Genomic DNA, 17,728 nt, shown 5'->3' with positions numbered 1-17,728 from the left:
TTAACCAAGAATACAAAGTGCAATTATATTTTGATTGATATAATGTTTTGATCCTGCATCCTAATCAATTAGAGGCTCATCTCTTTTCCACACTCCTCATACTGTACATCATTTCTTATCGTACCAGTGTAGTAGTGACACTGGGTCCAGGAGATCCCGTATTGAAGTAGCAGCATATTATATGCATCTTTATTTCTAAAGTTTCACATACACCTTATCTCTAAGTTGGCTCTTCATTGTTGGTATTGGATAGTGCTTCTTAATCCTACTAAGGAAACTTTAAACTCACCCCTGTTTATGATCAAGAAATCTCATCTTTAGTATATTTTTTAGGTAATGTAAATATGTTAAAATCCTACCTTCAGGGCTGCATTAAGCTGTAGGCTCTGGCAACTGTAATTTAGCACAGTGCCATAGTTACACCCCTTCTGTATACTTTTCGATTACTTTCCCAATTTCTTTATTTTCGTAAAAAAAAATGACATATCACAGGTTTTCAGCCACAACCACAGAGCTCGGGGAAAAAAAACAGCTGTATGGAGCAGCCCCTGGAATCTATAAGGCAGCGTTATCACGGAGCTTGGGAAAAGGAGACATTTTAAAAATTCATATGCAGGACTTTGTTTTATATAGGTAATAATTGCTTACAAATGAATGTATGCTGTTCACAGGTTTTCTAGATGCATTTCTAACATGCATGAAAGAGATTGCACCGTAATCTAAAATTTGAAACATTGCATTCCAATTTTAAAATTGAAGAGTGATAAGCTCACCAGAGACTACTCATAGGGCCAAATGTAATAGGGTGCACGGTTTCTTTTTTTGTACGAGGCAAACGCGCACATTTCTGCATATTCAGAACGTGCGAATTTGTCCCGCAACTCGCAAATGTTATAGGAAGCAAGTTTTAGGGTTCCATTTGGACTCACATGTGAGTACCTGCTAGTTAAAACTGTGGAAAAACTCGCACCTTGTAATGTGACTCATTTCTGTAATATACAGAGATCTGGGGCGCTCACGGGACAAGCACTTAGATCTAAAAACAAGAGCCGCACTGTATTAATTTGATATATTTGGTTTTGGAGGTGGGTCTACTCCTTGTGCAGGCTGCCCTTTTCAGATAGTCCCAATTTACCTGAGTGCTGATCATATTGTTGCTAAAGTCCTATTATATTCTGAAATTACAATTAAACATTTGCACTGAAAAACTTTTTTAATGCAAAGATTCTCACCAAACAGTACATGTAGATAAGGTATCTAGTGGTTGCCAAGAACAGATCATTGTTATTTCATACATGGGCAGAGCAGAAGGTTTTATGGCATAAATGCATGTGGCCTTATAAGATATTAGGCAAGCATATGGAAAAAAATAAACATTCTATACCCCCCAACATTACGAATGTTTGCAGCGGGACAAAATTCAGCACGCTGGGAATGTGGCTGTGTCACAGTAGGAGTGGCTACAACCCTTCTGTAGTGCTACCTCACTACACTCCTCCTACAATATGATTCACTTGCCACGTGCACCAGAGGTACCTGCCTTCCAGTATCCTGTGAGTCTGGATGGATGGGCAGACTGCAGAACCTGGTACTGTCCTGTCAAAAGCCAGACGGGTGGGAGGTATGTGTATTCCACATAGGGCTTACTCATTAGTTAATCATGCAAAATCGCAAAACAACATGCTAGACATCGTATGTGAATACACATGACAGGCTTGTGCGTCTATAGACATAGATTTAGTTTATTATATTCTGTTTTTGTCTAAGGTGATGTCAGCAGGAAACTCTGAGAGGAAGAAATACACAGTCATTGATGATCTTACCAGTCTGTTTATGCGGACAAAGTCCTCCGGCGACTTAGCCCATGGTGGAAGCTCCACATCAGACACTACTGTTCCGTCATCCATCACCCCAAGATTGTAATCATTTAAGTTGACAAACATCTCCGGCAGATAATAGAATTCAGGAATGAGCTCCTGCAGGAACAATCCATATAAAGCATTACAGTATTTGTAACACATCCATATATGTCATGACATAGTCATATCAAATCATGTGTTCAATGGAAATTTGTCTGCCTCGTGCCCATTTTATAACATGTCCATTAAACTACAAAATTCTCATAATTTATCTTAAGGGGTTGAATATGGGATGCCGGCGCTCGGGATCTCGCCGGTCAGAATTCTGACACCTAACCCTAACCCTATAGTGCCTAACCCTTACCCTCCCCTGGCTACTTAACTTCGGTATTCCAGCGGTCGGGATGCCGTAGCTGGGAACCTGAGAGGTGTCAGGATTACGGCACCAGCATTCTGAGCGCTGGAATCGCCATGGTTGGGATTATGACCACATCCCATTTTAAGTATACAATTATGCTCAAGGAAGAGATTAGAAGTGGAAAATCCAAATCAATTCATGGATGAATTTGTTCATGAATAAGCCGCAGAATAATATATAGCCCAAGGGGATTTTACAGAAGTCAGGAACTGTCCTGTAGAAATGGGAACATCTCAGAAGCTTTTAGTACATACACTATTAACACATTACATTTTTTTGTGAGTGTTGACCTCCCTACCTATATGCATTACAGCAATCAATCACATACAGTAGGTCTCACTGCAAGGGCTTATGGACTCCATGGGTTGACATGTCGTACAGAGAACACACAACTGCCTATGCAGTCATGGCAGACAAAAAAAACCATACTACTCTGTTTATATCTGCATCCACAATGATGCAGTCCGGATACTACTGAAGTCAGATTTTAACAGGGGGTTTCAGATTACTGGCAATTATTTTTTAACACGAGACTTCCACTGATGACCTTCTACTAAACCATCTTTTCCACTCTCAGCCACATCTATGGGGGAGTAATACCCCATGGTGGTGTTGGGGGGGGGGAGGCAATGGCACTGAGAGTGAGGGGGGGAAGTGGGTGTAATGCCCCAATTAATAAAACATGGGGGATGAAGGGATTTTAAATTCAATTACACTAGTCACTGGTTAAGGAGGAAGGCAAGTCCATAAATGGCGACCTATTAAACTGGGGGTGGGGGGTTACTCATCTTAGGATCAATTACCACTAGGGAGGTAAAACTAATGGAGAACAATTTATACTGGGGTGTCTATTGCCAATAGGGGCCTATGGACACAGTGGGATGGGGGGTTGAGGAGCAAAATATCCCTAGGTATATTTAAAATAAACTATTTAAAACATATTAAAAATACTTTTGAAACTTTATTAAATTTAAAAAAAAAAAAAAAAAAAACAGCACACCAGACAATTTCTGTGAGGTTTTGTGGAAAAAAAATTGGCAGTTAAGTAGTTAAGACAATATTTTCTAAAGGTAATTTCATAGGTTGAAATTAAAAACATAAGCACAAATATATATACATTCAGGATTATTCTGGCAAACAAACAATGGCCCGCATGTAATAGGCTGTGATTAGCTGGTCCAAGCGTGATTTCAGAGAGATGCTAGATTTAAAGTGGCATTTCATTTGAAAGTAAAAACAACCTGGTTTTTCAATTAAAATGAAGTGTCGCTTTAAATCTAGCAACTATTTCACCTAAATCACACTGGGGCCAGCAAATTGCAGCCTATTAAATATGAGCACCTGCCTTTAAAATCAGTTTTAAAAACTCAAGGTTGTCAAACAATTGTGAAGTTCAGGTTACACAATTTAGTTTTTTGGAATCGGTATGATCGATTCCCGGCAGTGCCTGGCCGACAGATGCAGAGTTCCCGGCAGTGGAAGACCGCAGCGCTGGAAATCCCGATCGTCCTAAGGTAAGTATCTACTAACCTAACCCCCTAACCCACCTTAGGGGTGCCTAACCCTAACCTCCCCCCCAAGTGCCTAACCCTAACCCCCCCTTCCCCGCTGCCTAAACCTGAGTCCCCCGGGGGTGCCTAACCCTAACCCTCCCTCCCTCCCCCTAGCCTAACCCTAACCTCCCAGGTGGGGTGCCTAACCCAAAGTCCCCCCCGGGTGCCCTAAACCTAACCCTCCCCCGTGCGGCTGTCCGCTCACGGCGCCTGGCATCCCTTCGATCGGGATGCCGGGCACCGGTCTCCCAGTGTCAGTGAAATGTCAGGCGTCTACATCTAGACGCCCGGCATCCCTTCGATCGGGATGCCGGGCACCGGTCTCCCAGCGTCAGTGAACTGTCAGGCGTCTACATCTAGACGCCCGGCATTTCATCCCTCGCCGGGATATGACAGTCGGGAAGCCGGCTGCCGGCATTAAGGCAGCCGGGCCTCCCGATTGTATACCAGTTTTTTCCCTGCTTTCTCCAGTTACAGCTTTTGTGAATGTATCCTTGTTGTGTAGCTCCGCTTTCTACTCGGACTTCACCTCCCTACTGCTCTACAGCTGATTAAAGTATTGGGGGCCCGGGATTCTGTCCGTCGGTAATTTAAACGTGTACCCTGCAAACATATGCAAGTATAGGTGATGCATTGTCTTACGCATTTCAGTCGTACCTCCACTAGGATTGGTTGCAATGGGACAATATTAAATAGGCACAGTGAGTATTGATGCAACTGCTGGCTATGCAAAGTTGAGTGTAAATACATACATGTGTTTTCAGATATAACCTTTGCACCAAGTATAGGCAGATTTAATTGTGTCCTGGTGAGGATGACAGCTATCAAACTATGTGTAGGGATCAGGGACAGTCAATTGCAGAGATGCCAACTCCTCTGCATATAGACAGATGACCTGAAAATATATATATATTTTTTTTTTAAGAGCATGCAAAGCGGGTGCATCTGCAGCCAAGCTGCTTTCAACTCATATTCAGGCTCAATCTGAAGATACTTTAATAGTTTATTGAAATATGCAAACAAAATGAGCAGAAGGCGTGGCCTTGGAGCAGAAGATGGCAGATGTGTTTTAGCTATGCTCTGCTCTGCTTACACATAACTCTATCCACCCTCTTGAGCCACCGAAACTCCCCACCTAAGTGCGGTGTGGGCCTGCTGCATCCCATGACGCGTCCGGTCACCAGTCACGGTGCTTTTTCACTGCGGGGAGCAGACACCGTTTTCTAGGCTGCTCACTCGTGGCGTCTCTGGCAGGGACTCTTCAGGCAGGCTGCTGCAGGTCCCATGGTCAGGTTCAGGGCCTTGTGCAGTGATCTTCAGGGACTAGTGTGCTCAGAGGAGTGGGAGATGCAGCTTTTGGAATTGTCTGTTTACCTGTGCCCTTGTCACAGATGTTGACCTAAGAAATAGGTACAATTTGCTTGTAGCTCCTTTTTTCATTTAATCTCTCTTGCTGGGACTGTGACCAGGTCAGCTACCTTACAGCTTTCTCCATGTACACCGCATGTGCCTCTCTCTGTGTCAGTGTACCTCACCACCTGGGGTAAGGACTGCCCTACAGCGTTTAACCCCTCTCTCCCTCCACTAATGCCTACGATGTCCTTGCAACCGAGGGCATGCACTAGCACATTCACTCCCACCTATGGGTCCTTTTTGTTTTCTTTTCAAGATGCTGGATTGTCAGCTTTGATGTCTCCATAAAGGTGCCCCCATTTATCTTTTAAGGGAAAGGAATAATCAACAGCCATATCCTCTATATGGACCATGCACAATCTTCTGCTTCTACCATGATACTATTTTTCTATCTAATTGCATGCTGAACCACTTCCTAAATGCAGAAGGTCAAGAAGGGTCTTCCGGAGACAAACAAAGGGAGAACCAGAGGGTCCACTTCTAAATCTATGCTGCATTCAATACTTAGCAGCCCCACTGCATCCCCCCCTCACAGGACCACTCTTTCCAACGTCACCAGGTAACATGGCCTCGTCCATGATCTTCGCCTCAATTTACTTCTCCTCAGCCGCATGCCACAAAAGCCGAATTCAGCAACTAAAATCTATGCCGACCAAGCAAGATTTCCAAGAGCTTTAGCATAGATAGATACTATGAAAACTCATATTTCTGCCTCTCAGTCAGAACTCTTACAGATTGATTCTAGATAGGAGCTCTGGAGGAAGGCAGAGAGAACAATCTTACTGCTACCATGCAGGAACTCTTCTACGTGCAGGCCAGTTAAATGAGGGAGATACAATATTGAGGGGAAGATTTAGATAACTGGGGCCGCTGCAACAATTTGAGAGTACAGGGCAAGCTTAAAGATTAAGGGAGTCATTCAGATCCGGTCGCAAGCGCTGAGCGCTCGCAACCGTGTCGATGTTCCCCCACTGGGCATGCGCACGTCGGAGCCGGCTCCAACGTGCGCATGCGCGAGACTCGGCTAGCGACAGGCGCTCCGTCACTAGGGGTCTCGCACCAAAGGGGGCGAGCTGTCGATGGTGAGTGACAGCTCTCCCCGTTTGGGAGGATGGCAGGGGGCGTGGCAGGCCAAACGGAGGCGTTCCCGAAGGAACGCTTGCCGTTTGGGGGCGGCCCCACTGACATCAGCAGTGATATCAGTGGGGAGCTTTCTGCTCGATCAGAGCAGGAAGCTTCCTTGGGCTTGCGAGGGCCGAGACCCAACCTTAGGGTCTCGTCGCAAGCCCCGATGGTCACGATGGGCTTGACCATCGCGACCATCACCCTGGTCGGTCGCTAGAGCTGTGGGTGGTAACCCACAGCTTAGCGATTGACCAAGAGGCGGCACTACAAGATGCAAGCGACCGCCCTCATTCAGAGCGAACGCTTGCATCTAACGACCGCCTCTGAATGAGGTCCATAAGTCCTACCAAACGAGCTGCTGAAGTTGGCTCCGGACTTTTAGATGTTGTTTAACAGAGCACATCCAGCTCTGTGCCCTAGGGATCTTCAAAGTGGTACTCCTTGAGACATTAACTATTGTTTACATTTCCACAAAACCAAGGAGGCGATTATAAAGAAAGCCAGACGTCTTGACCATATAAAAACTTTAATGGTCATGAAATCCAGATCTTCCAGGATCTCTTGTGGCAGACCTTGCAGCAACGTTGAGTTCTCAAGCCTCTCACGGCAGAACTGCACAGAAAAGGTGTCAAGTTCCGATAGGGCTTTCCCCTCAGTGTCCGTCCTGTGAGAGATGTTCTCCTTCCATGGCCCAGCAGATCTGGATTCCTTTTCATCATTGTCTTTGTGGCTACTCGTAATCTTCCCCTGCCTCACAGGGATGTCTGGAAGACTGTCAGACACCTCAGGAGCAAGCCCCATGTTCCTACCAGCCATGTACTTCTGCCTGCTTCTTGAACTTCCTTGGAACCTCAATTAGGCCATGCAAGTATTAATTTTCTGTTAATGGCTTAATAAATTATATGTTGTTGTATACTGTTTAGTGTGTCATAGACCTGGATGGTGCCCCTACTGCGGCTCTTCCTGACCGACCTAGAATAAACTATATAAATTTAAATAATAGATTTCTTCATCTCTTCAGATTGGCCTCTATAGGTTTGATTACTTGGCCTGCAAAGCACCTGTATACAGTACCTTACCCTCTTTTCTCTTCCCAACAAGTCTTGTCAGAACTGGATGTGTCACCTGAATGAGCTCTTTCTTTACAATTCACAAAGCAAGACTCAGCTGGATGAGCTTTTTGGAAGAATATGCAATATAATATGGTGTGGAAAGCCCACAAATATGTTGTCCATGGAAAGCTCATCCAATAGGAATTGTATCTTAAGAAACAAGAAGCTTAAAAGAAAATTTTGCTTCAAAAAATAAAACTTTTGAAAATGAGCCACAAAGGTCCATGTCCCCATTCTATGTCGAGTTGTTTCAGACGAGGGCTGCATTGAACAAATTGCTAGATTTTAAAAGTTAAACTGGCTTTTTGTAAATTCAGGAACAGATATTTTGTGGGGGGCAAGCCAGGCACTTAGAAACCAGAGATCCATTACTTATATTCACTCTATAAAAGATGACTCTGGCACAGTTAATTTTGTAGATAAGGGGATTACAAAGGCCTTTCACTTATTTTATACTAAACTTTACAACATCTCTAAATTTCTCCCAATGGAGGAACCACTCTTGATAGGAGAGGATAACTCAATATCTTATAAGCTGTGCTATCCATAGGCTTTACGATGCAGCTCAGGATGCTCTTGAGTTGCCCTTTTCTACTCAGGAATTCGGTCTGGATGGGTTCTCCATCTTCTACTATAAAGTGTTTAAAGACAAACTTATGCCCCTTATGCTTCAGACTTTCAATAAGGTTTCAGATGAAAGTTATTTTTCTGGCCAATCATTGGAAGCCCATATAGCAGTCCTGCAAAAAAAAGGAAAAGGATCTCTCCCTGTGCTCTAGCTACATACCTACAGTATATCTCTTCTAAATATTGATGTTAAACTTTCTGCCAAGATGATTGCCAGTCACCTGAAACTGTATTTGCCTGACAATCCATTCTGATCAAGTCGGATTTGTGCCTGGCAGTGAGTCCGGTGAGAATACTACAAAGATCATTAACCTGATCCACCATGTCTCTCATAGTAAACTTTGTTTTTTGTCTACAGGTGCAGAGAAAGCCTTTGATAGGGAGGATTGGCAGTTTATGGCAGGGGTGATGGAGAACATGGGCCTGGGATGTTCCTGCTTGCAAAAAGTCCTGTTTCTCTATAAATACCTGTCCACTAGGATTAACGGTACCATTTCACAACCGGTGTTTATAGCTAATGGAAAGAGACAAAGCTGCCCTCTGTACCTTTTATTTTCATATTGTGTACAGAAGCCTTGGGACAATTAAATGTATTCAAAATATATAAGGGGTCTGCCTAGCAGGGGGGGGGGGGGGGGAGATGGGGGATTTAAGCTGGCCTTATTCGCCGACTATTTACTTACCACTCTCCTGATACATGTGGCTGAATTCTACACACATTTGTCTTTAGGATTAATTATACAAAATCAGTAGCTTTGCATTTGAACATGCTGGAGGTTGTGGTTAAATGCTTACATTCAACATTTTGCTTTTCCTGACACCATTCTCAAATGTTACATGGGAATTACTCTTTCCAATGACACTAGCAACCTGTTTAATCTCAACTTCCTGCCCCTCTTGACCAAAATACGCTCAGACTTAATATGGGCATCCCATAAATCTACCTGGTTGGGCAAAATAAATGTTATTAAAATATATATATTCCCCTTTATTTCATCTGACCATAGATCCCCTCATCCGCAGCTTTTTCCTTTGGGTGTAGACATAGGGGACTATACTCTGACTATACCTGGTTTTGTTTATGCCGATGATTTATTGTTATTTTTCAGAAATCTGCATTCTGCGCTTCCCAAACTGCTTGACATTTTGCTGGACTTTCCTGTTGTCTTGGGCTTCTTAATAAATTACACTAAAACGGAAGCTTTAGATCTGCAACCTTATGCCGCAAGAGGATGAAACAATTATTTCCCAATTAATGTGCCAAGGCTATCTTAAAATATTTGGGTCTTCACATTACCCCCACATTCCACTGGCCTTTACGCCAATTTTACTGCCCTAATACAGCATACACATCATGATTTAAAAAAATGGAAATATCTCCCCCTCTCATATATTGGTAGGTATAAGTTAACTAAAATGATATCCTTTCCCAGGATGTTAAATTTGTTACAGATGCTTCTTTTGCTTCCACTAGAATCTAATTTGAAAATTCTGAATAAGGCCATCAGAAAATTTATCTGGGCGGACAAAAAATCCAGAATCACTTTATATAAAATAAGCCAATCACCTAATTTAGAAGGCGTGAATTTACCGTGCTTACTATCTTATGCCATTGCAGCAAATTACCGCTATGCAATTGATTGGATCAAAGGCACAGATGGAATTGGTGACACAGTTTGGGAAAAAACTATATATTCCATTGATGTGTGTCCCTCCTCTTTCCCACCTCATTTAATACATAATCTCTTGATACATACCACATGCTTAGCTTGGCGCCATGCTCAATCTCAAATGAAGGTGTCCTGTTATTTCTCCCTGTAGGCCACAACCCTAGACTTACTGCATGATTTCTAATACATGTTTTTACAACATAGAACCTACATGGGCTTCAATATATTTACCAAATATTAGTCTATTATGACCATTTATTCCCACGATTATTTACAGGAGAGCTACCTTCAACTTCAGATCCCCTTATTTATTTTCAAGTACAGGTTGAGTCTCCCATATCCAAACATTCCGAAATCCGGAATATTCCCGAATTATGGAATTTTTTTTAAAACATGAATGAGATAGTGAAACCTTTGCTTTTTGATAGTTCAATGTACACACACTTTGTTTAAGGCACACAATTATTAAAAATATTGTATAAAAATATCTTCAGGCTGTGTGTATATGAAAAATTAATTTCATGTATGTACACAAACTTTGTTTGAGCCACAAAATTATTGAAAATAATATATAAAATTACCGGCAGGCTGTGTGTATAAGGTGTATATAAAACATAAATGCATTCTGTGTTTAGACTTGGCTCCCATTCCCAAGATATCTCATTATGGTATGCATATATTCCAAAATCCAGAATATTCCGATATCTTAAATACCCCTGGTCCCAAGCAGTTTGGATACGGGACACTCAACCTGTACGTAGTTATATCACCCTGTTACCCCAACTTCCTACCTTAACCGAGGGTTGTAGATTGGATGATGTGCTGTCTCGCTGCTCTTTTATGAAGTATTCTATTATTTATGCACACATACGATGTGTATCATGTTTAGATATGGAGGCAATTGGAATTGCACTCTACGTTTCCCACTATATCCATGTGCACCAATCTTATATATTTTGTTATATTAAACAAACAATTAATTTCAGCATTATACACGGAGATGCACTATAAATGATTGCGCCGTGCTTGTTTCACCCATCAATTAAGATTTAGCATTGGAGTTTCTACAAACTCTAATTGTTTCAAGTGTGGACAGCCAGAAGCGGATTTAATGCGTTGCATGTGGTCCTGTGAGGAAATCCTGGTCTTTAGTCCACACTTAGAGTAGACTTTGTGGAATATCACTTCCCCACCTATCTAGTTCCCGCCGCCTTTCCAATGGTACACGCCAGTTTACTGGCAAAAATTGTGGCAGCTGCCAAAAAAAACAACAACAACAACTTACTGTCCCAATAAATTTAATCTGAAACGTTAACTTTAGCCCTTTTACAATCTAGAGCGTCCTATGTGTTCCATGTTCTGGCTGGAAATGACTATTAACAAAGATAAGAGGGCAGAAAAATTATTTTCCATCTGGCTTCTGTATATTGTCACTCTACCCCCTCAAGTTAAGGAAACTCTCCAATCTGCAGTTTGATAGCATGGTATAAATTGGAAATATTTTCCAGTAACCCCCCTTTTAATTCGCCCTTTTTTTTGACACACTGTGTTTACGCATTTGTTGAGTTTAAATGCTTGGCTATTGCTACATGCTTTACCACATTTTATACGCTGCAGTGGATTCTCCATATTTTTCTTGCATTGTGAAATTATATAGCTCATTTTGTGCCATTCTTATTGCCCTATTTTGCCATTGACTGTTATTATTGAAACTTGCAGTTTTACAATAAAATATTTACGGGAAAAAAAAATGAGTATCTTACCAAGGCTGCTGCATGTCTAACAGACAGTGCCGATAAAACTCCGACCTATCGGATCTGCAGATGTTAGCCTGTGGGTTTACCTGGGAAGGTAGGAGACCCAGGTGTGGTCGGGGCATGTTATAAAGGCCGAAGTGCTGCTGACTAGGATTTTACATTGGTAGCGATTGGCCAACATTAAGTAATGAGTCTAACTGAAAAAGAGTTAGCTACAGATACCTATATATATTGCACCCTGGCTATCTAACTTACCCAAATTGTACCATCCTACTGTTTTGTCTACCCTAGACTGCTGAAGTAGGCTTCACTCCAGCAGAGGATTGTCCTCCCCTTTATCCCTGGCCCCCCCTTATTCCATAACAAAGATTTTGTCCCAAGAATACAACTCCAGACTTATTAAGTCTGGACTTTTGGAGATCTCCAGCGGGCAGGCCAGCTAGTGGGGCCATGGTGCAGTGTCACTTTTCAGGAACTGTCAAATAAGTTTTCACTGTCTGGAGGTGACCATTGGTCATTCCTGCAGATCAGATATTTCGTATTTTGCGCCAGTAGGTTACAACATATTCAAAAGGGACCTTACACCTTTTGAACAGCTGCAGCAAGTAATTTCAGTTATCTACAAACTACTTGTGGAGGAGAAGAACGGGTCCATGCCAGATATGTAGACCAGTGGAACAGGGGCTTGCCTAGTCCACTGGCTAATAGCAAATGGACCAAGATATTTCAGCTAACTCACGCCTGCTCTCTCAGTCATCCTCCATAGGTTTAATGCTATGATCCCGGCTTCATATTGGAGGTGTGATGTGGCCTCGGCCACTATCTTCCGCAATTGTTGGGAATGTACAAAATTGTTCCCTGGAATAATGTGTGTTGTCTCTATTTTGGGGATGGACATCCTGACTGACCCTGGGTTTTGGCTAAAATCATGATCTCAACCTATAAAAAGACTGTGTTTAAGCATCTCAATAATGCTGCTAAAGTTTTGTTACCTACCCATTGGTGCTTCCCTGTTCGTGGCGGACGGATTCTCTGAATTTACTTCCACTTGGTTTTCCTAGATGGAGTTTAAAAAGAGTCCCCTTTTTACTCCTCATTTTGGCTGCTCCTCTTAGTATGCTGTTTCCATGTGTTGAGCTCTTACAATTACTAGGACCCTAGCAACTTCCCATACTCCTCCAGGTTTCGCCATTACCTTTATCACTCTGTACATATTTGCCACCATGCGGAGTCTCCCTCCCAACCAACCTACCCACCATCAGGCATATCCCCCCCCCTTCTTCATCTTTTTTCTTCTTTTATTTACCATTATATTTCTCTCTCATCACATGAAGGTTAAGTAGTTTTTCATGTTACTCGAGATCTGCTACAGATTCGGGCATCTCTTTTGTTTTCTATATGGCGTATTTACCTGGCTGTATTTTTTGTTTATGCATAAAAATTCAAAATAAAGAATATATATGGTAAAAAAAATAGAAATAAATGAGCTGTACAAATATATATGAATTGAAGAGTAAGACTGGGGCTCACTACTTCTAAATAGGGTATGTTTTTCCTCTAAAATCCTTCCAAGTTACAGGTCACAAGAAATGTGACGGCTGCCCCAGGGCACACACAGAAAAAGGAGTTTTCAGGGCACTGGGAAGCAGGAGGAAGGTCATAGATCCAAGGCTAAACTGGCTAGGATCAGGCAGCAATTAAGTTATTATCACCTTTATCGCTGTGTAAAATGATACAAGGCTTTAAATGAAAGAAAAAACAAAACATTGTTAATTGTAATATATTAAGAGAAAGGAAAGCTGATGTAGATGCTGCATGTAACCGTACCTTCATTGTCCAAATGAGAACCTGTCCATTACACCCTGTGTGTCTACCAAGGTCATCAGGGATATGTATACATAATATTAGTTTGAAGCAATGTTCTTTTAAAAACAATCTACATATTAGCAAACATGTTTTATTATGAGTTTTAACTTTGTAACTTTAGCATTTGCTATAGTATGCAAACTAAGGAAATCTACTGTGTGGGGGCCACAAATAACAAAAAAATAGACAACAGAAAAAATTGTATTACATTTAAAACTTAAATTTTATTAATATATGTTACAAACATGGCGCAAATCCGTAATAACAAATACATATTGCTAATTATATTGGAATTTCTGCTAAAATTCTTCTTGTGCTACAATCTGTCAGGAAACGAGATAATAGTTACGTCACCATGTGACGTAGGATTCCTCCTGCATTATTGATTGCCTCTACCCTCTGATTCCATCTCATTTGAGAGTATAGGGTATATGTATTTATGGTGTCCATTTCCATGTGTTTCATGTAATCTAGGATGTGTGTGAATATGCTTAAAGGGGCCCCTTTTGAGTAACAACAGGGTCTTACCTATATTTCACTGCATAACTCGAACAAATTAGATTAAAAAAAATATATGCAGAAGCATTATATAGCTGCATACTGTATGTTCTGCTCCACACTATCAGCTAGTAATATCAGAACTATAATCTATTTGTGAAGCAAGTTATTGTGAAGTAACGAATATATCGCTTGACATATTGTAGCACAAGAATTTTTGTAGACATTCCAAAATAATTACCAATAAGTTTTAGTTATTACCTATATTGCTCCATATTTTTAACAGATCTTAATAAAAGTGAATTTTTAAATGAGATACATTTTTTTTTTAAATTATTACTGTCTCCTTCTTTAAGCTTGTCCCCACACAGAGTACTTTTTTTCTTAGTTTGCATTTATGTATATTTGACTCTGGGGAACACCACTGACTGGCCACAGTGTTACACCTATGAATGATAATCCTTTTGGCAGTATAGGTGGCCTAAATAATCTGATCTGAATACCCTGAATGTTTGTCAAGTAGATTAGAGACCAACATATATACATGTTTATTTTTTAAACGTTCATCCTATTCCTATGCGGTTTTCCCTCCCCTCCCCCAATTCTTTTTTACCATCTACTAACTTATACAGATGTGTCCTCATACGCCTATCCTCAATATGCCATGCGGCACGAGATGCCTGATGCAAGTGAGCCGCACCAAGTGTTGTAGCGCAACGACTTTCTTTAAATTTGCGTCTTATTCGCACCACAGACCAGGGGCATATCTATACCCTGGGGGTCCCGCACAGCACACCCTGCACCCATAGTATTTCTTACCTCTCCAGAGTCCCACGTCGGAGCGGCGGTCTGGCGCTGTAGAAACGACTGGAAAATGGCTGCCGCCACCATTTTCCCGTCGTTCGCGCATGCGCAGTACAGGGAAAAGTTCGCCGTGCCCATTTTCCTGGTGACCTGTGCATACTCTATAGACTTTAGTGCCCAGAGTCTATAACTCCGGCGCTGGCCGCGCACAGCTCAGTGAGCTGCTGGCCGCTGGACAGAGGAGGGGACCCGTGTTGGAGACTGCACATGGGCCCCCTCCTCTCTAGAAACGCCCCTGCCACAGATGCAGCAAAACATCACTCAATCTGGGCTGCGACTTTAACCACACAGGAATTAGTTTTAAATATGCACAAAGTCACCCATGAAGCATTTTTTAGCTTTTATACTATACACCAGGCCTGGCCAATATGGGCTCTCCAGCTGTTGTAGTTTCACAAGTCCTAGCATGCCCTGCCACAATTTTAGCATTCCCTAATAGCAAAACAATGGCAGGTACTTGTAGTTTCACAACAACTGGAGAGCCACAGGTTGGCCAGGCCTGCTATACATGATGACTGAGTATTTTAACTTGGGTGCTATGTGATCTCTGTGTCCTGGTATTGGAACGGTCAGGCAGTAAATATCATGAGTACATGATGGCATTATTACTGGTTACTTCTGAAAAGATAGAACCCTCCAAATGTGGCGCTGAGTGCTCCAGGTCACTTTATGTGACGGTTGTGCTTCCCAGCTTCTAAATGGTCACGGTCAGTGACGCATACCCAGTATGGAATTAAGTGGAAATTCAGATCCATTGCGGCATTATTATAATCTTTGTAAATGAACCACTAAGATGAACCATATGCGTAACATAACTTTACATATGAATATGGACAACAAAATCTGAGTTATAACTTATAAAACAAAGATAGAATCAGTTATGTACCATAAGAGGCTGCTAGGGCATGACTTGAAACCATTACTGTGTCATATTAAATGCACATGTGATCCCCTTACAAGAGATAGGCAGCTTTAAAAAGCACAAAAACTGTCATTTGTGCCAGACCATAAAATCCCAGTCCAATTCCATTCCTAACATTTGTTTAAGTTTAGTAATTGTATACTATGAAAACTAAAATAAAAAATATTTTGATCCAGAAACCTCACTATACGGTTGTAAGAAATGCACAGAGATTGACCATCTTACTTTGATATCTGAGGTGTCGCGCTGCGAGTTACGCCAGGCTCGTGAGACCGAAGAAAATGCTCTGTCTGCATGGTCAAATTTTCCACCTTGAAAATTCAGGAAAAATGTTGTAAAAGGTTCCTATAAAAAAAAAAAAAAAAGATAAAGAGAGGCGTCTTATGTTCTTATGTCATACGTAATGTAAGTGATTTCCTGTCGCAATTAGCATTACTCCCACAGATGCATTAAAAAGGTGATCAATTCTATTTGTAATAGTGACACAAGTGACAATTATAAACACAATGATATTGCAGATTATATGACATAACACAACAACATGAAAAGTATACATGCCTACTCTCCCGAAAGTCGCGGGAGGCTCACAATTTTTTTGGGTAACCCCCCGCACCTCCGAAAGAGTAAGCAGATCTCACGCATCCTGCCCACCTCCTAGTTAAGTGGGTAGGATGTGGAGATTTTCCGAGAAATTTGTGGGTGTAGGTAGGGGTGGGGCTAAATGACACAAATCGTGTCATTTAGGCAGCTCCCTGCTAAAGGGGGCAGGGCCTAATGATGGTTATTGCCTGGTCTTGCCCCCCCGAAGCTTAGAGGACCAGTAGTGTATAATCAGGGGCAAATTGTGCCGCCGAGCCAGTTCACACTGGGCCGGTCCTGTTGTCCCCTCAGTGTCCGTCCATCACCCCTGTGCTGGGCTAGCTGGCACGATCAGATCTCAGCTCCGATCGGGCAGTGTTAGCTAACAGCTTCTGCTCACGCGTAGAAGATACCTGAAGGAAAAAAAAAGAATGTCCGATGTGGGAGCTGCTCTCATAAGCCTTTGCGGAGCCTGTCAGTCACCACTGATGGCTCCGCCTCCAGCTCCCTCTGAGTGAAAGCAGCCAGGAATATGAGTCAGCAGGTGGCCACTTATATATGCGTCCCATATATATATATATATATATATATATATATATATATATATACATACATACACACACATACATATATATATATATATATATATCTCACAGGAGTACATCCAGAGGACATTGACGCATAAACCGTGAGTGGAGTTGTCTATTTATGAGTGAGTGCCGCACCAATGGTATGTGTCTATTGAGTTTAAATGTAAAGGCACCGCTTGGAGTTATATATTAAGTTGTTTTGGAATGCCGGACCTCTTGATGCTATAATAAATATATATATACACATTATATATATATATATATATATATATATATATATATATATAATTAGTATGCAGCCTGATGAATGGACGGCACTCCAGGCTTGTAAAAATATCAAAAAATTCTCTCACTCCAGTTTAGATGTCAACATTTCAGAGAACAAACTCTATTCACATAGATCCTAATAGGGAAATGATGTCACTCACCAGACATTAAGTAAAGCATAAAACAGTGCATTTAATGTCCAAATAACAAGCCAAAATCAAAACATATACCTGTCCTACTGACCGTTTATTTTATTTTTAAAATTTTCCCCCTCCTTGGTTTTTCAGTTGGTTTATTTGTCCCTGTTTATTGAGACCCACTCCATTGTTTTGTAGGCTATAAATATATATCTGTCCGATTCTGGCTCACATGATATGTTATTCTAGTTTCCCCAGGCGAACCCAGATTCCGGGGGAGCAAATGGTCGGCGACCCGCAACCGGAAGTGACCTCATGCGTTCCTTTTGGCGGGAGTCTGAAGGACTTCCCTCTTATGATGGCATAAGTATGGGGGCCGGGGGGACATGTCTGTGTCTCCATAAGTGCTATGCTTTTTTTACTGTTTTTTTTGGCTGAACTTATACAATATTGCACTGATAATACTACCTT

General features: G+C 41.8%; 1 protein-coding gene across 2 annotated transcripts in view; it reads right to left on the bottom strand.

Annotated features, from left to right (window-relative positions):
- Positions 1-17,728, bottom strand: part of LRBA (LPS responsive beige-like anchor protein) — a 626,758-nt gene that overhangs the window by 147,532 nt on the left and 461,498 nt on the right. For both annotated transcript variants that reach the window (XM_088448343.1, XM_088448354.1), the window contains exons 45-46: positions 15,910-16,029; positions 1,824-1,976 (exon numbers count right to left, since the gene is read on the bottom strand). In XM_088448343.1, the coding sequence (XP_088304469.1) occupies positions 1,824-1,976; positions 15,910-16,029 (273 nt within the window). The remainder of the gene's footprint in view (positions 1-1,823; positions 1,977-15,909; positions 16,030-17,728) is intronic.

The sequence above is a fragment of the Taudactylus pleione genome, unplaced genomic scaffold, assembly GCF_031769625.1.
Source record: "Taudactylus pleione unplaced genomic scaffold, aTauple2 ptg000021l, whole genome shotgun sequence".
Classification (NCBI taxonomy): domain Eukaryota; kingdom Metazoa; phylum Chordata; class Amphibia; order Anura; family Myobatrachidae; genus Taudactylus; species Taudactylus pleione.
Note: the sequence above shows the minus strand (reverse complement) of the source record. Positions and strands in the feature narration are given on the sequence as shown.